The sequence below is a fragment of the Gossypium hirsutum genome, chromosome A10 (genome assembly GCF_007990345.1).
Source record: "Gossypium hirsutum isolate 1008001.06 chromosome A10, Gossypium_hirsutum_v2.1, whole genome shotgun sequence".
NCBI classification, from domain to species: Eukaryota; Viridiplantae; Streptophyta; class Magnoliopsida; order Malvales; family Malvaceae; genus Gossypium; species Gossypium hirsutum.
In genome coordinates, this window is record NC_053433.1 from 109,144,262 (window position 1) to 109,168,046 (window position 23,785).

General features: G+C 32.3%; 2 protein-coding genes across 2 annotated transcripts; both read right to left on the reverse strand.

Moving 5' to 3' along the window:
- Positions 1-9,269: 9,269 nt before the first annotated feature.
- Positions 9,270-12,010, reverse strand: LOC107896289 (organelle RRM domain-containing protein 1, chloroplastic). Its single transcript, XM_016821414.2, has 8 exons — positions 11,549-12,010; positions 11,226-11,454; positions 11,038-11,135; positions 10,890-10,955; positions 10,220-10,291; positions 9,891-9,959; positions 9,704-9,810; positions 9,270-9,592 (listed from the first exon to the last, which is right to left on the reverse strand). Exons 1-8 carry the CDS (start codon positions 11,973-11,975, stop codon positions 9,497-9,499), a joined length of 1,164 nt encoding a protein of 387 aa, XP_016676903.1. The 5' UTR covers positions 11,976-12,010; the 3' UTR covers positions 9,270-9,496.
- A 1,129-nt stretch (positions 12,011-13,139) lies between these two features.
- Positions 13,140-19,292, reverse strand: LOC107896290 (putative pentatricopeptide repeat-containing protein At3g08820). Its single transcript, XM_041078034.1, is given in 8 exon segments — positions 13,140-13,415; positions 13,487-13,534; positions 14,111-14,196; positions 14,388-15,723; positions 15,885-15,938; positions 16,049-16,185; positions 16,260-17,668; positions 17,671-19,292. Coding segments are annotated over 2 exon segments (2,076 nt in total). The 5' UTR covers positions 19,148-19,292; the 3' UTR covers positions 13,140-13,415; positions 13,487-13,534; positions 14,111-14,196; positions 14,388-15,723; positions 15,885-15,938; positions 16,049-16,185; positions 16,260-17,069.
- Between the last annotated feature and the right edge of the window lie 4,493 nt (positions 19,293-23,785).

Sequence of the window (23,785 nt, forward strand, 5' to 3'; positions counted from 1 at the left end):
TAGTTTCTTCTCAGAATTCATTATATAGAAAAAGAAAAAACCAACATCCTTGAATTACATATCCTAAGAAAATTAAATGAGTATTTTGTGTACGAAGGAGATAACCAATATCCTAGAATTGATACACTAGATTTTGACACTCGATAAGCAATAAACATGAATACCATTATAATGAAAAATAATATGGAAAACATTGTGATAGCTTTCAAGGCTAAATAGGTTGGGGCTATTGGTCGAAGCATATTGCAAGAATTGCAAGCAGTATTTAAGGTGTAGTCTATACCTAATTATGGGTCGGGCCAAAATGGGCAAAAATATAGGCCCAAAAATAAGCTTCAACAAAAAATAAGACCCGTCTTCTAAATAGGTTAGGTCTTAGGTAGGAATTTTTTACTGAGGCCAAACCTAACCCGAATCAGACTAGACTTTCTTTGTTGTTGTTTTGCTATTATATTGCTAGTATTTTATTGTTATTATTTGAATATTATATAACTCTTGTTTTATTGTTAAATTTGCTACTATTTTAGAGGCATTTGCTTTCTAAGTTGCAACTATCTTAGTGTCATTTAAGCATAAAGACTTTTTAAATGAATTTTGAATTGGTTGGGCAACATTTATTTTAATGTTTTTAGTGTATTTGATTTTTTATATTTTTTAATTTGTTTTTTTTAAAAAATTTAATACAAATAGGCCGAGTCGGACTCGAGTTTAGCGTTTTTAATTTAGACCAAGCTTGGGTAGAATTTTAGGCCTATTTTTTAGGCTGGATCAGGCTCGAAGCCTAAAAAGCAAACCTAAAATTTTGAATTAGCTCGACCCGACCCATGATCAAGTCTAGTGTAGTCTTGAAATCATAGGGAAAAGATTTTAAAGAGAGCTAGTGTTAGGAAAAATGCTACAAGGTATTAGGGAATGAAAGCATTATTGCAGCATAGCTGGTAATTCAGCAGAGTGACAGTTGAAGCAGTTGCAACTAGTAGCAGTTAGGTAATTATGTTATAGGCAGTTGTTAGTTAAGGTAGTTAATCAAGGTCAGTTTATTCAATGTAATCAACTAGTATTCAGTTGAGTTAGTTAGGAGTTGTTAGACTAATCCTTGTTGATTATTAAAGTCAGTTTAATAAAACAAGTAGACTCATTTATGTTATTCTCTTTTTGTTATTATTTTTTCTTTATGTTTCTTATTATTCATTGGTAGACTTCAACATGGTATTTGAGCCAAGGTTTTTCTTGGTGTGCGAGTTGTTTTCAGTGTAAAGGTTTTGTTTTGCTTCTTTTTGGCACCTGAAGTTATCTTAGGGAACGAGGGCAGTCAACACCACTCTTCCAATGCTGATGAAAAAATGAATTGACCTCCTTTAGAGCCTGGATCAATCTTTTTTGCAGCTAATAAGAAGATTCAATAGTTTCTAAAACATGAAACCGTCAAACTAGGTGAGAACAATTTTCTCTTGTGGAAGCACCAGGTTATGCTAATTTTTGAAGGTTATGAATTGCAAGGTTTTGTTTTTGGCACTGTTAGTGTTCCTTCTTAGTCTGTAGTTGATTAGGATGGAAAGCTTGTTGATAATCTTGAGCTATTGTTGTATAGGCAGCAGGATAAGTTGTTGGCATCTTGGTTGTTGTCCACTTGTCTATGATGAAATCTTGATGTATCTCACCAATGTTCACACTAGTTTTGATGTTCGGGAAACTATTGAAAAAAGGTTTGCAACTAAGTCTAGTATCAAAATATCTAATTTGAGGCATGCTTTGTATTCTCAAAAGAAAGGTCAGATGTAACACCCTACATTTGGCCCGATCATCGGGTCTAAGCTACAGTGTTACAAATGTTACCAAAGAAACTATGAATAATTTTCAACTAAATTATACAATTAATGTGACTAAAATCAAACAAATATACATTCTTTAAACATACTTAACCAAAAGAAGTTTCATTTATATATGCAACAAATAACATACAACTGATCAACCATATATTTATATATATTAGTACTAGAATATAAAGATCAAAGTCTAATTGTAATGTTATTTCCGTAGAACCTAACTTACTAAGTACATGCCAACTATAATTAAAGGTAGAACAACCAATATTTCTGATACTAGGATTGTGAATGGGATGCTGAGGTCGATGCTCAGAAAATCACCAAGTAAACCTAACCTGCACATAGGTAAAACAAACCACACGCTGAGAAAAGTACTTAGTGGTATTTCCAAACTGAAACATGTAATATTAGTTTAACCAATACTATCCTGAGTAAAAAGGATATATCTACATATATATATCTACCGCATACTAATACTCGAAGTTATTATGCTATACATATTCAACTTGAACATTTTAAGAGCCCAAGACTAATAAAAATTCTTCCCCACTTCAATCATACGCTCATTTCTTTCTTTGACTACACGTCACTAGCACCTGATAAAACTTAATAAGCATACCTTCACCTTCGCGCATGGATTTACTTAATAACCTTATCAAACGCACATGGATTTGTTCTAGGCTTGGGCATCAATTCAATACATTTTCCACATGAAAAAACTTAAATCGCTTACTTATAACAACATCAAGCTCATCATTAGCAACATACAAATTACATTTCTAAAAATAACATTTTATTCAGCAATTAATAACTCAATTCATGCATTAATGTCAACCTTTTCTGTATCATTCCCAAAATTATACATTTTAATCATGACACCATAACAAACTAAATTATAGACATACTCTCCTCTCAAATCAATGCTTGAAGATATCAAAATTTCATTATTAATGCAGTTCAAGTTACAGAATTTAACCCACTTCAATTTATGTTTTAAGACAACAAAATTAATTATATTATATTCTAATCAACAACAGGAAGACAACATAATTATAGTCATTAAATTCTTTTAATTTCAGCTTAAGACATCATAATCTTCAACATTTAAATTAGCACAATATACACTATTATTTGGACAGCATTAGCTAACTATGCTAACTCCTAACTTTAATACTTTAATGCCATTTTAATGAAAGATTAATTTGTTATTTTTAACTTAATCTTTGGACAGCCACATCCCAAATATCTGAACTCATATTAATAAACCAGATTTGTACAACGTAAAAATGAACATTTAAAATAATTAAGACACCAATTCAGACAGTAGCCAACCATGTAACTCAATTCATAATTAAACACATTATTTTGGTTGTTTCTTAGTGATGCACTTTCGAGTAACAATTTAATATTGATTCTTAGACAATAATTAAACATTCAAATTTTGAACCACACTTTAATACATTTATTAGAACCATCCCATTATGCACAAAATGGTCGGCCCTGTTTATACATATTGGACAACATTATTATATCCCAAGCAAACATCATTTCAAACAACCTTATACTAAATTTTCAGGCTTAAAATTTCCAATTTGATTTTATTACACACATCACATGATCAACATTAAACCTCATATGGACGTCCAAAATTGCACCAACAGACCGCATCCTTAATCCAATTCGGGTAGCCTCATTACTCCCACAAATTGGACAACATTTGACACCATACGAGCAGTACAAAAATTGCATCAAACAACCTCATTGTTCACATTATATAGACTACATATCTCAACAAGAAATATATGACTTTTAACCATAGTAGTACATTCGTTTTGTCCAAGATAGGACAACATAAATACAACAAATAAACCTTAAACAACCTAATAAATTCAAATACACTTGGCATTTATCCCTGTTAAAGTTGTGTGACCCGAATTCTAAGAGATTACTTGCATGTCAAGTTAAACAAAATCTAAGAGATTGCTTGCAAGTCAAGTTAAACAAAATATATTTTCTTTCTAGAATATTTAGTAGTATAATATATTTGGTATTTATTAGCATAATATATTTGATCTACGAATTTAGCCAATAAATAGGCTTTTTACAACCTTAGAAAATACACCTATTAGAGATTAGAACTCATGAAACTTTTGGAGAATTTTGTGTTTATGTTTTGAGGGTTCCTTTTTTTCGGTTTCGGGGTTTAATTTTTATCTCCATCTTTGTACTCTTCGTTCTTTTGTCATTAAAATTATCTTTGCCTGTGATTTTCTATCCTCTTTAGAGGGGTTTTCCCATGTTAAATTTGTGTATTTAATTTCTTAATTTCTTCTACTATTTTTACTTGTTTGTTGCTTAATCAGGTCAATTCCCAAACAAGTGATATCAAAGCTAGTTCAATTTCTGCAGATCAGCCCATTCAAAGATGACAACAACAAGGTTTGACATTGAGAAATTTGATGGTGTCACAAATTTTAATTTGTGGCAAGTTCAGATTATGACAATTCTAATTTAGACTAGCCTGAAAAAAATCGTTATAGGGAAAAAGTCTGAGAATCTAGATCAATCAGAATGGGAAAGGCTTGATGAAAAGGCCCTGTCTGTAATCCAATTGTGCCTCGTTAATAAAGTATTGCAGGAGATATTGATGGAGAAAACCTCATTCGACTTGTGGAAAAGGTTATAAACTCTTTATGAGACTAAGTTTCCGGCTAACCATTTAGTGTTGAAACAATGTCTATTTACATTTCACATGAACGAAGATGAGCTTCTTAGAGATCACATCAGTCAATCTATTACCCTTTTAATGAGGTTCAGATTGATGATGAAGATCAGGCTATGCTATTATTTTGTTCTTTACCCCCTTCATACAAATCTTTCAAAGAAACCCTGATTTATGGTAGAGACAAACTCTGGTTTGAGGATACAAATGGTCATTTTTTGAGTAAAGACAAACTCGACAATGAGTTTGGTTCAGATAGCAAGGCAGATACACAAGCTTCTGTTTTGGTAGCATCAAAGAAGCAAGATAAAAGGTGTCGCTATTGAAAGAATTTAGGTCACGTCAAAGTAGATTTTTATAAACTGCGAAATAAAAGGGTTGCTAAGAGTAATGAGGAAGATGTAGCTAGTGTTAATTTGGCCGACGAAAGTGGTGATAATTTCTTGTTAGTGTCAATGAGCAGATGCTCTGAGCTTACGTCTAAATGGTTCCTAGACTCGGGATGTTCTTACCACATGTGTCCCAATAGAAAATGGTTTTCCACATACAGTTTGGTTGAATGTGGAGTTGTGTGCATGGGAAACGATTCATCCAGTAAGGTAATTGGTATTGGTATTGTTAAAATTAGGATGCACGATGGGACGATTAGGACATTCTCAGATATTAGATATGCCCTTGATTTACGAAAGGATCTCATCTCTTTGAGTATTTTAGACTCAAAAGGTTGTAGAATCAACATCGAGTTAAGTGGCATTAAAGTGTCTCGTGGGGCTCTAGTTTTGTTAAAAGGTAAAAGGATAGGAAACCTTTATATTCTGGAAGGTTCTACAATGACCAGAGAAATCGAACATCTTTCGTCCGTTACAGAGTTGAAGTCAACTCATTTGGAGCGAAGGCATCTTGGTCATAGGAGGGAAAATGTATGATCATTTCGTTGAAGAGAGGTTCTCTTTTGGATGCAAGTTTTGAAAAATTAGGGCACTGTGTTCGTAAAAATTAGACCCGAGTTAGTTTTGATTTGGAAGTGCACAAGTCGAAGGCTAGAAGTCTTCAAGCTTCTAAGCACAGGTTTGACTTAGTTAATTCCCTGCATAGTTTAAGATAGGCTAGTGGCGGGTTTTAGGAAAGATGTCGTTTTGAGAATTTATGTCAATGTGGAGATTGTTAGAGTTATTATGTGACACAAATTCTAAAAGATTGCTTGTAAGTCAAGTTAAATAAAATATATTTTCTTTCTAAAAGATTTAGTAGTATAATATATTTAACATTTATTAGCATAATATATTTGACCTACGAATTTATCCTATAAATAAGCGCTTTTACAACCTTAGAAAATACACCTTTTAGAAATTAGAACTCATAACACTTTTGGACAATTTTGTGTTTATGTTTTGAAGGTTTTTTGTTTTTCGGGTTTCAGGGTTTAGTTTTTATCTCCATCGTTGTAGTCTTCGTTCTTTTGCCATTAGAGTAAAATTATCTTTGCCCGTGGTTTTTTATCCTCTTTGAATGGGTTTTTCCATGTTAAATTTGTATGCTCAATTTCTTCCGTTATTTTTACTTGTTCGTTGTTTAATCGAGTCAATCCCCAACAATGCCATAATTTGCACTTACAATGGTTGTTTCGATCAACATTCAAAATACTCACAAGCAAATTTCACATTCAAATCGTCCCTAAACGGACAACACACAATGTTAAAAATCGGACAAAATAATAGTGTAAGTTTACATGTTCAGGGGTTGTTTCAAACATCTATACCAAGACATTCAAAACTCCTATAGCAATGCTATGTTTTAATATGTATAAGGTTGATCAGACAACAAGATTTGGATAAATTAAATATGAGAGTCAGTCATGCAACTTCCATTACAATTTGTCCAAATTGGACAGCAATTCATCATGGTAAAAATCCTGAAGTTTAACATGTAAATCCATCATCAATTTGGACAGTTTAAATGCCTTTCACACACCACCAAACAATAGCCATTTTAACAATAAAATTGTCAAATTTCAGACATGTTTGAATGCTCCCAAACGAACATTTAACAGCAACCAATTTAACAATTAAATCATAAAAATTTAGACATCTTAAATGAGGTCAACAACTAGTTCAATTTAACTCGACAATTAATTAAACAAGATAGAGCGTACAATTCAAGGGAAGTTTACTAAAATTTCCACTCTAATGGCCAGTTCCACCTACTCGGGATTTGTTTTCTCCTTCCTCATGCACAATTCAAAATAATCAAGATGATAAACATTACATGCATGACAAAATTTAACATAAAGATGAAGCTTTTATTGAAAATTTAAAAAGAATATTTCTCTTCTCCAACTCACGGTTGAGGAACCACCACATTCGTCCACCCCCTTTCTTACTAACTATTTAAGCTACAGTAAAAAGGAAGAGGTTTAGAAAGTTTACCGATTTCATCTCCCCCAATCCCTTAACATGCAACTAACCATCCCTACTTTGTTATCATTTTATAATTTTTAAATCAAATGACACTCCAACTTAATTCCATTCTCATCCAATTCCTAGCTAGGCCCTAATGTAGTTAGCTACTAAGGTTTTGTTGTCCAATATCACAATTCTTTACAAATTAACACATGAGAGTTGTCCACAAAGCTTACTACTTAGTGAGAGCTAAAATTTTCTAGGGCTCAGATACACCCAATATTTGCGGGTCTAAAAATTTGGATGTGACATACATATTCACTCGTCAAACATAGGGCTCTCAAATCATTGTTTTTTAACACCACTAAAAATCAGATTATTACAATTTTTCCCACATTAAGAAAATTCGTTCCTAAAATTTACCTAAAAAGAGATAAAGATATTAGGATTTCACTTCCGAATACAAATAAATTCATTTTCTATCTTTCCTTATCGATCCTCAAACTCATTTAATTGTACCTCATAATCTTCCGCATACCATCTATATTCATATATCGCAATTTGTATTCAAATTATCAAAACACGATATCAATTCAATTCATATTTCTAATTTCATTAAATGTTTAGTTAACATCCTACCAATCTCAATCTTTCATTAATTTACTATTCTAATACAGTACCTAATATCTTAACACCGAGTACCACATCATACTTTCTATTTATCACATAGGTAATTGAAGTTAACAAGCGATAAAAAGAACCCCCCCCCCCCCAAAAAAAAAAGACAATGTATTTTTTTGGTCTTGTTTCTCGAGGTTTTGCCATTACTGGATTTACTATGGGTTTTTTTTTCTTTTTTGTGAATGTTGTATATTTCAAGCCTTCGATTTTAGTTGTTTATTTTATCCAAATGGTCGCCAGCAGTGTAAACAATGAAGCCACCTAGGTAAGAAAATAATATTCCATATTTTTTTGTTAAACTAAAATTAGTGAAAAGCTTTATTTTAAGTCATTTTTATACTTTTCCAAAAAAAAATTTAAATAATTGGAATATAATTCTAGTATTTGTTATGTAAAATTGGTTTTATCATTCTCTACAAAATCAATTATTGATTAATGATAATTGGTTTAAATTTATAATTACTACAATTCTCACTATCTTGTAATTGAAAGTTAAGTTCTTGAATACTATAAAAAAATTTAACATTTTTGACATAATATCAAATTTAGCTTTTAATGTTTTTTTTTTTGGTCAATTTAGCCTTTAATTTATTTTTAGCTAAATTTAGCTCTTAATCTTTTAAAAAAGAGTCAAATTTGACTATTAACTTTTTGAAAGAGTCATTATTTTTTTAATGAAAATAATGACTAAAACTTTTTTTTTGAACATTTTATAATTTTTTTAAGTTTGAATTTTTTTGAATATTTGTTTAATTTGTTAAGTATTTTTTGATGTGATATATAAGACAACTAATGTCATATCAGTATAAAGAACACTCATGCAAGTTGTCACACATTTTTAATTAACATTTTTATTAAAAAAATTAACTAATTTTTAAAAGATTAATGATCATATTTAGTTAAAAAATATATAATAACTAAATTAACGAAAATATATAAATGTTCAAAAGATTGTCAGCTGCATGAAGAACATTTGTAACCACATCAAGCAAATCCAATCCAAGATTAAATATTGTTGATTGTCACTCAAGTTTTACAGCATTAAATCACATTGCAGGTAAGTTGACTAAGTATGCTGCTTCAAGTTTACTATAAACTTCTGCTTACTTTTAGCAGTCATGTTCGTATATACTTGTTCTTCGGTTGTGTCCAACTATGTACCACGTTTATATATATATAAATAAAGATGATTGTGAATGTCGTTTATATCAAGTTTGAGAAGTGCTTTGATCAACTGGTTTTAGTTGGCTAAGTTTGTTTTATTCAAATTAAAAGAATGCCTTTGATATGGTTAATAGACAACATTTTGAACCAGCTGTCCACCTGCAGTATAAACTACTACTAAGTCACCTTGATAAGAACATAGTATGCCATGTTTATAGATCATATACTCTGCCATAACTAAAATCCAATCAAAATCACATAAAACAAATGCTGAATAGAGGAAACAGGGACTAAGTCCAGCATTATCTTTGATTATTTTTACTCCCAAGGGGTTGCAAATATACATTGTAACATTCTAACATTCTAACATTCCATGGCAATGAAATCAATTAACGAAAATCCAAAAATCTCCATCTTGATAATGCTTTAACTTGTATTTTTTTACCAGATATTTTAGACAGCCACGGCCATGTCGGAAAGGATGGAAGAATTAGTCTTAATTAGAAAAGAATGGAAGAATTACGGTAGCTAAGAAGGTTGAACATGGATTTACCATTTACCAAGTCAATTATATATATACATATTGATGAAACAGTTCCAAGAGCTATTGATCAATTCTAGTAATTTTAATGTACCAAATTTTGGTAGTCCTTTCTGCAAAATTGCTGCTGATTCCCAAAAGGGTATTTGCTTCAACTTCCTTCTCATTCTGGTTGGACTGTCGGTCTTGGACGACCTCCGCTGAAGTTCTGCGGTTTAGTCTTGGCAACGTCGACAACTATCATCCACCCATTTATGATCTACAAAAGCAAACAAGAAAGCACGCAGCCTCTGTTTATATTTTCAATCATAAGCCAGATATGAAGGTGTAGAAAGTACATGAATAAAAAGGGGTATTCGTAATTATATACCTTGCCATTCATCTCCTTGAGTGCAGCACTTGCAGCCTCCTCTGTGGTGTATTCCACGAATGCATACCCTTTAGATCTTTTAGAGATCTTGTCCATTATGATTTTAACTGTTGAGAATAGAAGCACTATTAGCAACTAAATCTACATTTTTTGCATGAAACTTGTTTCATGGAACGTGCAAAGATACCTTCAACAAGCTCACCAAAACCTTCGAAATGTGAACGTAATGTTTTCTCTGAAGTGTAAAATGATAGGCCTGTTTGAGAAATACAACAGATCACCAGAGACCATCCATTAGCAAATAAGAAACGATGGTATAAAATGAATCCACAATGCCTCAAAGTTTTGAATCCCATGAAAGAATATACAAAGACTAGTAAAGGCAATGATGCAAGAAGACTTTTCCGGTTTATATGATCCAAAGATATCAAATCAACAAGAACCACCACAAAGGGAAACAAAGATTGTATTCATATAGGGGAAAGAGAATAAAATTAGATTAGCAGCAACAATTACCTGTTATGAAAAGTTTCTTAGTTCTTATGGAGGTCGTTTCACTAGCACTCGTAGAATTTTGTAGATTATTACCTGGAAATCAAGAATTGTTACTCTGTATTGGAAGTAAAGAAAGATAAAAATGAAAAAGACAGATACTTCGACAGCCATGTATGTTTGATCAAAATAAGAATGAAATGTTTGAATGTTAATATAGAGGGAAAAATAATTGTAAGCTAACAAAAAGTTAAAGAGGGGAAAGTACTACATATCAAAATTTTAAATCTTAAAATGAAGATTATCTTACTTGCAGGCTAAACATGATAAGAAATTATATATCATCTCATATAAGAATATGAGCATTTCCTTCAAACTAAGAGATCATTTATCCATCTACTCACCCACACAAATTTTGTCCACATGAAACTAATCCTTCAAATTATTATATTTCCTTCTTGTAACCTTTGAATTCTTATAAACTTTCCAAATTCTTGTCAAGCCAATAAATCCAAAACCGAAACTAATTTATTGGGATTTGGAAAACCATCTATATACAAGGATCTCCTCCTAGTTCTTATTATAAAACATTCCCACCCAGTGCTGGTGAAAGATAGTAAATGAAGAGGTCTATATCAGAACAATGGAAATAGTTTTTTAAATGAGAGAAAATGATGTGAGACGAGGGGAAAACCTCCATAGTCTTTATTCTCTGACTCAAAATTCTTATCTAGTTCAACAGATAAAACTCCAGGCACACCTGTGGTAAAAGGAAGCATTCAGTCCAAAACCGCAAATGCACTATAACCTTACAAATACAGATTACAAGAACACATACAGACCGGCTAGTTCATTTGCACTTTCCTCATCAAGTTCACAACAGAAACCAAATTGGGATTGCCAAGATACATGATATATGCACATTTGAGCATCCTTCTCACTGCAACAAACAATCATCTCACCCCAGAATTAATAAACTCTTATGATACAAAACCCAAATTTCTTTCGTGCTTAATGAGGAAATGCTTACTTTCCCAAAACTTTGGTCACTATTTGAGTATAATAATCAACCATTTGTGCTTTTGTGACAACCCCAATTCCAGGCTTGTCCATTCGAACAAGCCAGTGTTTGGTGTTCCCAGCAGGAAACAACTGCAAATTCCCTATGTTAGCAATAAATTCAATGTTTGAAGCAGTGTAATCTTTTTGCTTAGAATTGTAATTTGGGTCTGGCTTAACCGATAAAACCTCAGGCAAACCTACAAATGTAGAGATGCAAAATAAGTTAGCACCCTTTTCAAAATAAGCAGAGTTAAAGAAAACAAACTGGAAAATGAAGAAGAAAACACTAACGAGCAAGTTCACGGGAGGCTTGTTCATCAATATGGCAGCAGAAGCCAAAGTGGGTATCACAAGAAGCGTCGTATATACACATCTGAGCATCTTTTTCAGAGCCCAAAACTGTTCCCAAAGTATTGACATAGTAATCAATGATTTGGGGTTTGGAATTGAACCCTTCTGGAGGCTTAGCCATTAGCACCATCCAGTAGTTGCCCTTAGTTGTTGAAGAAGAAACAAAGGAAGCTGAGGTTGCAATTTCAGTTTTAGATGAAGAAATACAAGAATTGGATAAGGAAAGGTTGAAGTGGTTCTGAACAGCAATGGGAAATCTGATTTTAGTGTTTAGGGAAGCAAGTTGGGGCAGTGATTTGTGAGAGTTGTTGATTCCAAAAGAAATGGTGGGCACTGCTAGTGAGGGACAAAGAGCTTCCATTGGCATAGCTGTTGCTTCTCCCGACCTTGCTGAATGCTTATGCTTCGCGCTTATCAACTTCTTGTACTCGGCTTCGGTTGGTTGGGTTGGGCCACGTTTGCCATTCCCAGCCCATGTAAACAAAATATAGTTAAAAGTTAGATTTGGTTGAATAAAGCTGTAATTGAATAGAGTTATAATAAAATAAAGTTGTAATAAATCATTTAATTATTTAGTTAAATAGAATGAGATAGAATAGAGTTATAACAGAATTCTTGTATTTGGTTGAATGGGATAGATATTGTAATAGTATAAGAAAGAAGGCTTAAATTATCAAAATACCCTTAACAGAATTTTTACAAAATTTTTGTAGGTAGATGATTATTGTTATTAAATTTTAATAAGATTATTATTAAATATATTTTAATAAAAATAAAAATAAATAATTTAATCATATTTTAACATAATTATTATTAAATACAATTTAATAAAATAATATATAATTTAATAATATTCTTAATATAATTATTAATAATATTATATAAAATTATTATTAAGAATATTTCAATGCCTAATATATTTGCTTTAATCTAGTCTCTCACCCGTTATCTTAGGTCACAATCACCAATATAAAAATAAATTTATCATACGATATGATAATCCTCTAATAACATTTTATTTTAATAGTCAATTTTAATAGAAAAATATTTTTTTTATTTTTTTTATCCTTTATAATAACATGATAACAACAATTAATTATAAGGTATACTCTTCAATAAATTAATTATTTATAGCAATCTTTTAGTGAAATAAAAACATTCAAATTTTACATAAAAATTATTAAATTTTAGTAACATTAGTTCTTTTCATATGTGAAATAAAAAATCGAAACTCATAGTCTTTTGTTATTCAAAAACCATAATCCTTGATTTTATGTTATTCAAAAACTCGTAGTTCTTTATGTTATTCAAAAATTTGAAAACTCATAGTTCTTTATGTTATTCAAAAATTTGAAGAAAACTTGACATAAATACAAAAAGAGCTAAGATCCGTAATCCCCTTGTCTCAAAAGTCATTCCTTATTTTATGTTATTCAAAAAATCATAATTTTTTATGTTATTCTCGTATAAGAAGTAGCAAATTCTCTTCATAGCATTGGCTTCTCTTAGAAAGTTGAACTCATATCCAATCTTGACAACCCAAAGGATAAATAATTAACGACATGCTGAAGAAAAAAGAAATCCAAATCCAAGTGGAACAATACTCTCAATTTACATAATCTAAAAAATACATAAAAGGATAGATGTGTTTTGCAAGGAACATCAGTGTGAATACAGATCTGTTTTTCCATTTCCTTGGCAACGGAAAACAGATCAAATTTGATATCATTCTTCTGAATGTCTAGTGCAAATGCTTGCAAGTTACGGATGTCGGTCATCATAAGATCCTGAATTCCGGATGTTGCACCTGTCATAAACTTGAATGGTCAAAATCACATAGACATATGAGGTTTTAAAATCATTTTCAAGGGGACTTACCTTAACAAAAACATCCATCTTATCACCTCTCAATCCTGCTTGATGAACCTAATTCAAATACGAACATATGTTAAGGTATATCCACTCGGTTCTTGTAAGCATTATCCTATTTCCAGAACCCGAGAACTCCGCAAAACTGTTAAACTTTATGGTAGCATCAAAACAGCAAATGTATCATATCCTGCTGTATGTTGGCAAGCATGAAGCTTATTTAATGAAAATGTTCAGCGTTCAAAGATTTTATATGTTTAAATACATAAACCTATACCCTTCCCAGAATGCTTATATAAAACTTCAAGCCAGGTAAAAAAATGAAAAAGTAATACCAGTGCGATTGATGCAGAACCAAGAAGATTTACATCAAAATTCTAAAAAATCTCACCGATGCTTCGACCAAACTCCTCTAAAACAAGTTGAACAGCATCAAATGTCTTAACATATATAGAAAACAACATGACACAAAGAAGCACATTTCTATTAAATTATGACACCCCCCCTTATAGAGTTCTTTAATGAAGTAATTCAATAACTCATACCATACAAAATAACCTATCCAAAGCCAATTTAATGCATTCGAGTCATGACCAATGTCAAATTATAAAACGAGAAAGGTAATCCACAAACCTTGAAAATTGAAATCATCAACGAGCTCAAAGCATTCCAGCAAAGGATCTTCAAGAAGAGACCTGCAATACGACTGGTAGGTTCCCCTACACACACAAGTTGCAGAATCAATACAAATATCCACTGAACACAAACAAAAAATAATCAACCATACAAATAAACAATCAACAAAAATAAAAGAGACTTGAAGAAGAGTTTTATACCTTCGGTTTCTATGATGAAACAAAAAAATAAAAGAGAGCGTAGAAAACTGAGGCATAAAAACAGTATCACTAACCTTTCTTGAAAGAAAGGTCAGAATATCCAACCTTTCACGCGGAGATGGAAAATCACAGAAACGGAGGCGATCAAGCCTACCTGGTCTCAACAATGCAGCATCAAGCAGATCTGGTCTACTGCTTATGAGAAGAATTCAAGTCAATTTTTATTAAAGCCATGCAACTCATAAGGAAAACCATGAAATAAGAAACTCATATATTTATGGAAAACCTTGAAATCAAGAAACTTATTCTCTTTTAAAAATTTTGTGCTACTTGAAAAGCTATGTTATTTGGGTATGCATCTCATGTCAAAATCAATCAGGTGAAGATAATAACAAACCAAACTCAACATTGTGGGGATTAACCGAAGATTAAGGATAGATACTATCAAAATAATACAATAGGATTCTATAAGAACTAACCTTGTTGCAACAAACACAAATGCACCAGTCAAAACTTCAAAACCATCTAATTCAGTTAGGAATTGTTTGAAACCAAAATAACAATGAGAAAGACATCAAAAGTTAAGGCAAAATAATAAAATGCAGCAAGCAAAAAGATACTAACTTGGTTGACAACTCGATCAGTTACTCCAGTGTTGTTATGTCATCTTTTAGGGGTAATGGAATCAAATTCATTAAAAAAGAGGAGGCAAGGTGCAGCAGCAGCTGCTTCAGAGAAAATATCTCAAACCAGAAACGATATTGAGCATGAACCATGAGTTATATTTCCACGGTAGAAACACATTCATATATTTCCACAGCATATGATGAGCTGAACTTAATAGTCAATAAGATATGCATGCCTCAGCATCCTAGTCCCTTGGGCGCTAGAATAAGTTAATAAATCTACAAATTTGCAAAGTTTACATTGACAGTAATAAACAACGGCATTCCTATACCCTTCAATACAATACTTAAAATGCATGTAACACAAACTTGCTACTAAATTTCATTTTAGGCAAGGTAATTACTAATAATACATACACATTATGCATTTACACGGCTCACCAGAAATTCTTGTTTATATCTGTTATTTTCTACATACTGGGTTTGAATTATAATAAATATTTCTGGCATATCAAGAAGCAAAAATCAATGGGGAATGCATCCATAAAAGATGGTAAAAGAGAAAAATGCTTGATTAGATAGTATGCATTTACAGATGTTTGCTTAATTTTAGAAAATTGCAAATGTTTGTGATATTTATAACAGAGAAAAACAACTAAGCACAAGAAGTTTGCAGTTTAGATAGTATGCATTTACAAATGGAAAGGAAAAAGAAAAACCTTTGGCACAAGAGGAATGTTTCTGTCCTTCTGGATTTTAGCAACAACACATTTAATATCCATTCCTGTGATACCCGTGAATGGTTAGCCCCCAAAACTCCCTTAACACTAGTAAAACGAAACATAGCCTACAATGATATCTATACACATTTTTCATTACAAACGCGAAATGATATTTACAAGTATCTTTTCCCAACTAAAGAAGAAGGCTTAATATTTCAAGTACCTACACAAAATGCACACGATGAGCTTCCCTCAACCTTTGGATCCGGTTCTCATTCTAACAAATATGCAAACAAGTAAATTCAAGCAGTAGAGTAATGAACTTCATTATTGTTAAAATTTAACTTCAAACCCAAAAAAAAAGATAAAATGAAAATTTAAACTTACCAAAACAAAAGAAACCCCAAATCAAGAGAAAAATCCAAAGGGAAATCACTGATGCACTGATAGAGCAATTAGCGAATAGAAAAATATTGTAGTCTTTATAGATACAATCCCAACCTGAAATTGAAATCCCTTACTATCTACAAAAAAGAAAAAAAAATCATGATGTTCATCTACAAAAAATCAAGGAAGAGAAAAAGAAAGAAGAAATTACAGGGTATTGGCGAAATGAATATTAGCTTCAAGAGCCTTGAGAGAATCCTTGAACGATTTCCTCATCTCCCCTATCTCTGTTTTCTTTTTCTTTTTCTTTTTCTTGCTCAAAAACTCTGTAACTGATTTAAAGCTCAAAATCAAAAACTCTATCGTGGGATGAGAATAATTGAACGGGAACGAGGAGACAGGGATGGGGGTGTGGTGGCTTGAGGTGTTTGCTGAGGGAGAGTGGTGAAGGGCAAGAATGCGAGGTTATGTTTTTTGCTTTATTCGGTGGAGGCTCTGTATTGCTATTCTTTGGTTCTGGTGGGGAATGGCTATTATTGGAGAAGATGGAATGGGGGTTGAATGGGATTTCGTTGAATGAAGGATTGAGTGAACCAAACTAATGAATGCCTGTTTATCATTGAATCAGCCAGGAGCTGTTTAGTTATTCATGCCAACCAAACATGACCTTAAGGATTTTTGAAATAGTATAGTATACAACTTGTTAGGCTTCAATAAGTCTGACTGGATTTATAAAATTTTAAGATAATATACCCTCTTAAAATAATAAAATTTTAATTTAGCCCTTCTAAAATCTATAAAGATATTTGTTAATACAATAGTGAAATTATATTTTAATTTTCATAAAATTATATAACTTAACTTCGACCACTCACCCAAAAATTTTCTAGCTTCTCCCTACTTGTAGTTCCTATCTAAGCAATATTACATATAAACAACATTCGATATTGAGATACTACAACAAAACTGAGGAAGTTTCAAGTTTCTTTATCTCTCACCTGTTATACATCTGTCTATAATTTCACCAATAGTCTCCACAGGAGCATGAACCATCAATGAAATGATGAAATCTGTTATTATCCCTAACAATTATCTCTCTTCCTGTAATCCTTGAAATAAGCTTTATGGCTTCGTGACAATCACCACATACACGAAGGTTTTTAACAACTCGAATCACGTCTAACGGAGCGGTACTGATTAAACCAAATGCAATAGCCAGCTTCTCACTGTGGCAACCAAGGAAATGCTCTTTTTCTTCCTCTTCTATGTCAAACAACACATAATCCGTCGTTGGAATGTAACCAGCTGCTTTAAGTTCCTTGGCCAATTCACCAAGTTTTTTATATATCATTTCGGACATGGGGTGAGACTTGTCACCCATAAGGAATTCATGAACAGTCCCATTTACTTCAATCCAACTATACCCTGGTACTTTTTGTATTCCTCTTTCATTCATGATTGACCTAATTTTTGCAGCAGCATCCCACTTATGACTCGCTGAATATATATTTGATAGGAGAACATAATTTCCTGAATTCCATGGTTCTAATTCAATGAGTTTCTTTAGTACATATTCTGCTAACTGGGTATCCTTGTGCAGTCGACATCCACCCAACAAGGCCCCCAAACAATACAATTGGCTTCCATTGGCATATTTTTTATCAATTGATGAGCGTCATCTAGTAAGCCAGCACGGGCTAGAAGATCCACCATGCACCCATAATGCTCAATAGTAGGAGTCAAAGAAAAGACACGATTCATGCTGTCAAAATACCGTCGACCGTCGTTAACCAGACCAACATGAGTACATCCACAAAGCAAGCCCATGAAAGTGTTCGCATTAGGTAGAATACCTGATTTTTCCATTTTGCCGAAAAGACCAAATGCGGGTTTAACATGTCCATTCATTGCAAGCCCAGATATTGCAGCATTCCAAACTACAACATCTTTCTCTTTCATCCTCTTGAAGATTTCCCAAGCTTGAGTCATACTCCCACATTTTGCATACATGTCAATCAATGCTGTACCTAGAACAGGGTTAGACAGAAACTCCTCTATGTCCATTAACTTACTAGCCCAGTCCCCTAGCTCTACAGCTCCTAACCTGGCACAAGCGGAAAGAACGCCGACCATAGAGTAACGATCAGGTGCCAACTTCTCTTTCTGCATTTGGAAGAAGAGGTCTAGTGCTTCTTTTGGGAGTCCATTAGATGCATAGCCTTGAATCATTGTGCTCCAAGTAACTATGTCCTTCACAGGCACCCCATCAAAAGCGTAACGTGCTTTCTCCATGTTCCCACACTTGGCATACATATCAACCAAAGCGGTTGCCACAAACACATTTCTGCTCAATCCAAACTGTGTTATGCATCTGTCAATCCACTCTCCACTATTCAAATCCCCTAAGTGAGCACAAGCTGACAGAACTCTAACAACACTGAAACTATCAGGCCTCAAACCCATATCTATTAGCTTACGAAACAAATCAACCGCTTCTCTATACCGTTCAACATCTATGTACCCACTAATCATTGCTGTCCAAGAAATAACATTTTTATCAGGAATATCGTCAAACACCTTACGTGCATAATCCAAATATCCACATTTAGAATATAAATACAGCAAACTCGTCTTGATAAAGACATCACGATCGAATCCTAGTTTTATAACGAGGGCATGGATTCTTATTCCTAAAGGGAAATCCAAAAGCCTGGAACAGGCCTTGAGAACGAAAGGGAAAGTGAAATTGTTGGGCCAGAAGCCTTGGGTACGCATTGAAACGTAAAACTGGGTAGCATCGAGGAAACAATCGGTGGAAACAAGGCCTTGAATCATCGTGTTCCAGAGAAAAACGTTGGGATCTTTGGCTTGATGGAAGATGAGGCGAGTGTAGTTGGTTTGATCGAAATTGAAAGAAGCTTTCAAGACGAGGTTCAGGAGATAGCTGTCTTGGTGAAGGCCAAAGCGGAAGAGCGCGGCGTGAACATGCTTGACGTGTTTGATGGAGGTAAAGCCTTCGAGAATGCGTTTCTTGATTTCAATTAATTTCGAAAATGATGAAGTTGCAGGGCTGAGGCTCGCGATCATGGCCATTGCCATGGATGTCTAGGCTTTGCCACACTGGTTCACACCAGTCAACCGCCAGACCTAATTGTAAATACAAGTTAAAATATGAGCTGAGATTGGTGGAAACCGGTAAGGTGCACTTAAAAAAAGTTCTTGTTAAGGTACTTCAAGCAGACGACCATTTCTTTACTTTTGACTTTTATGCTCTTGATATTGAAAAAAACATTTTTAGATTTTTTACTTTTTTTTTAAATTTTTATAATTGTTAAAATATTGTATAATTTTTATAAATATTATATATTATATTATTAATTTCTTAAAATTTAAGGAATTGTGCATTTACACAAGGCTATTTTTTCATAGCTGCATTTATTTATTTATTTTTAATTTTGACTAGATAGCTTTTAACATTGCTTCAATTGCATTTATTTGCTTAATTCTTTTTAGTACTGGAGTGACTAAATTGTATAGTAGAAAAGTCTCTTTTGTAAATATATTGTAAAATAAAAGTGATTGGAGATAAGAAGACAATATATTATTGATGGCTTCATCCTTGCTAACCACAAAATATCACTCACGTTATGGTGGAATTGGATTCTTTAGCAATTGTTGCTTTTCATCCTATCATTAATAATTACAGGTTAAATTTGAAGAATTGCTGTATCAGTGTATGTATAATTTTTCTATTGATATTGGTCTATTTCAGTGTGTCATTTTGGATCTATCGTTATTTTTTTAAAAAATAAAAATAATTACTAATATCAAATAATGAGATTAAATAAATTTCAAATATAAAATATTCATCAATTATATAAAATATTCTTTAATAATCTTCAAAAATACAATCCATCATTAAACAAACTCAAAATAAATAAGAAAAAAATTATTCCATAGATTAAACAATAAGATAATCAATGCATGATTCAATGAATCTAAAATAAACAATAAAAATTTTAAATTTGAATTTGAATTTAAAAGTATATTTTAGAATGATTTATCCTTGTATTGGTTAATACACTATATTTTAGTCGATACAAGCGAAATCAGTTGATATACAGCGGTCCTGTAACACCTTTAACCCGAATTCTTTGCCGGAACAAGGTTACGGAGCATTACTGGAGTTTATAGATTAAATAAACAAACATTTCAAACATTTCATATCATATAATATTCATATCAAAAACCAATCAAAATCAAACATATTGTCCCTTATACGAGCTCTCAAGACCTAAAATACGCGTTAGAAACAAGTTGGGACTAAATCGGATACTCAAAGAATTTTTCGAAAAACATTGAAATTTTACAAAGCTGCAGGGGCCGTGTGACTCACACAGCCAAGGGACACGCCCGTGTCTTAGGCCTAGGGATATTCAAAATAAGGACACATAGCCGTGTCCTAGCCTGTGTCTGTGCCCGTGTAACTTCCTAACTTGGGTCACACGGCCAAGCTACATGCCCGTGTGCTAGGCCGTGTGAGCATACTGACTTGCATTCTTAAGAATATATAGGGGACACACGACTGAGACACACGCTCGTGTCTCTACCCGTGTGGACAAAAATAGGTCATTTTCCAAGTCACATTTCTCACCCAATTTGACACCAACCTAACTCAACATTTTGCACATCAACAAGCCATAACAAGGCATTCAAAACAAGGCAAAATCAAGTCTTAAACATGAAATATCACCACATACAACCAATATACCCTTAGACACCTCAAATGACAACTTAAAAACATGTCAATCAAGTATCCAAACTTACCTAAATGACCAAATACATATATGTATATTCAAACCACATTTTACTTTCTTTCATTCTACCATATCAAACACACATCAAATATGATAAGGCCATATATATACACATCAAAATATACCAAACACAAGCCATACAAGTGGCTAATCTCAACAAAACACCTATATGCCAACATTGGCTAAATTAACCTATACATGACATTATTACCGATATTAATTTACTGAAAGTACCAAAAGAGTCGATGGATAGTGTAAAATAGCTTCGACAAGCTTCCAACCAGAACGAGCTTCCAAATTACTATAAAACACGGAAAATAACATGGAGTAAGCATTTAAGCTTAGTAAGTTTGTATAATAAAGAAATTAATTTTCCATTTAATCACATTTAAGGTAAGCATATAAAACATATCCAAACCAATTTGGCCAAAAGCCTAAACACATATCCTCAACAACCATGCTACTCATGTAATTCAACCACTATTCAAATTTCATATACATGTAACATTTATACCATGTATCCATATATCATATATTAATCATTTCCATGTAATTCATGTAAATACCCGTACTAGTTCGTATTGAACTCTTAATAACTCATTACAGAACTATGCCCGTTGAACCATTTAGAATATCATTGGGTACGCGGGTAGTACACATGAGGTGAACTGAATTGTAATTTGTCAATTCATATACATGTATGCTCATACGAGTTATAAATCGGTATGCTCTCACGAGTTGTGATTTGGTAAGCTCATACGAGCTGGGAATAGGTAAACTCTTACAAGCTGCAAATCGGTAAACTCATACAAGCTGTGGTGTGTTCGCAACGCATGCAGGACCTCAACCAAATCGGTAACCCTAATGACATGTCATTTGTATCCAACGAATTCCCAAGGTTCAAATGCAACTCGGTAATCGTCAGATATGCGATTGGTATTTGTACATGGCAATTATACAAATCACATACATATAATTCAATTTAAAACATATAAATATACAATCTAATTACACTAACTTACCTCGACGAGTGTACGTAGATACAAAGACAACTAATTCGATATTTTTTCTTTATCTAGATCTAATTCTGTATGAGGTCTGATAGGATCTATACAAATAAGTTTAACTCATTTCAATATAATTCTCATTTAATTTAATCCAACATGGAATTTTAGCAAAATTACTTTTTTTTCCATACACTTTTAATTCATTTGTAATTTAGTCCCTAGGCTTGAAAAATGAAATTCATGCAATTTAATCCTTACTCAAGCCTAGCCGATTTTTATACATATTAATAGCAACCCATATATTTCATAAAATTCACAAATTTTACTATAAATTTATCACCTTTGTCAATTTAGCCACTAATTGATAATTTCACCAAAAATCTCTTTACAAAAGTTATTTATCTAACAATAACCATTCATTTTCTATCATCAAACTTCAAAATTCAAGCATGATAACTAGTGAAAAAACTCTAATACTTTAACATTTTTACAAATTAATCCCCGGGCTAGCTAGATTAAGCTACAACGATCCTAGAAATATAGAAATCATCAAAAATAGGACAAAAATGCATACCTAATTGAGCAAAATAAGCTTGCCTAAGTTTCATGCTTCCATGGCTAGGTTTTCTGTTTTTTTTTTTTGGTGGAAGATGATGATAATGGATGATATAGTTTATTTTATTTAATTAATTATAACTTTAATCACTGATTTCCAAAATTAACTTTAATAATTCATTCAAATTTCAATGATGACAAATCCATGCTTATCCACTAACAATCTTAATGACTAATTACTATATAAGGACCTCCAATTTAAAATTATATAGTTATTTAATACCTTTAGTTATTAGAACTCAACTTTTACACTTTACGCAATTCAGTCCCTTTTATCAAATTAAGTATGTAAACGGTAAAATTTCTTAACGAAATTTTTATATGGTATTTCTATCATACTGTAGACCATAAAATAATAATAAAATAAAATTTTCAACTTTAAATATGTGGTCTCGAAACTACTTTTTGATTTTACTAAAAACGGACTGTTATAGGTACGACCAGAATGAAGCGTTCCAAACTAATATGAATGGTACTAAAATAGAATTGAGTAAATTAAGTCGGATAAATCATGTTTTAAGAGAAGGAAGTTGCATTATAAATACTCTAGAAGAAGCGACTTAAATAAGCTTAAGAGTTTATATTTTATGAATTCTATTTTATATGTATATTTTTTATTTTTATTTTTGATATTTTCTAGTGTTTAAATGATTCTGCGTATAACTATTCTCTATTGTTTGGAAAAAAAATTTAAATCATTTTTCAAATTTATTTTAAGTCAAACAAACATAGCATAAATTATATTTGTTATAAAATATTGTATAAGGATTTTCCTTTGATAATCAAAATATGTTTTATTATAAGATAGTATTTTATATAGACTTAATAATAACAAACATCTAATTAAAATTTAATTTGAAGTTAAGTATATTATATATATGCCAATTGAGTCTTAACTCAATGAATATTGACATTGTTGCCAGTATAGGAGGACATGGGTTCGAGTACGCTGAAACACATTATCCTCCTATTTAAGGGTAGGGAGGGGTTATGATTAGTTCTAAACATTATATCAAAAAGAGCATATATGATAAGAACCTATAATGAGATTTATGTTAATATATATATTTATATATATGAAAGGTAGGGGTGAAGGTATAATAAATTTAAGGGGTATAATAGCCAAACCGGTTAAAGGTGCTGTGAGGGTGTCACACCTGTGATAACACCACCGAACACAACAATGCCGACTGCTGCCACGACGACATTCTAGTGGCTTGTGGATGGTCAACGACGATAGTTCTTCGGTGGTTCAATAGTGAAAACATTACACCCTTTTTAAAACTCAATCAGAGAAA

Excerpts from the sequence above, each read along its gene's own strand:
- LOC107896289 (XM_016821414.2), bottom strand. The coding sequence starts at position 11,975 with ATGCCAATGGAAGCTCTTTGTCCCTCACTAGCAGTGCCCACCATTTCT. Across the intron at positions 11,455-11,548 it reads AGCCTCCCGTGAACTTGCTC|GTTTGCCTGAGGTTTTATCG; the intron begins GTTAGTGTTTTC and ends CTACATTTGTAG. Across the intron at positions 9,960-10,219 it reads TAAGAAACTTTTCATAACAG|GCCTATCATTTTACACTTCA; the intron begins GTAATTGTTGCT and ends TTTCTCAAACAG.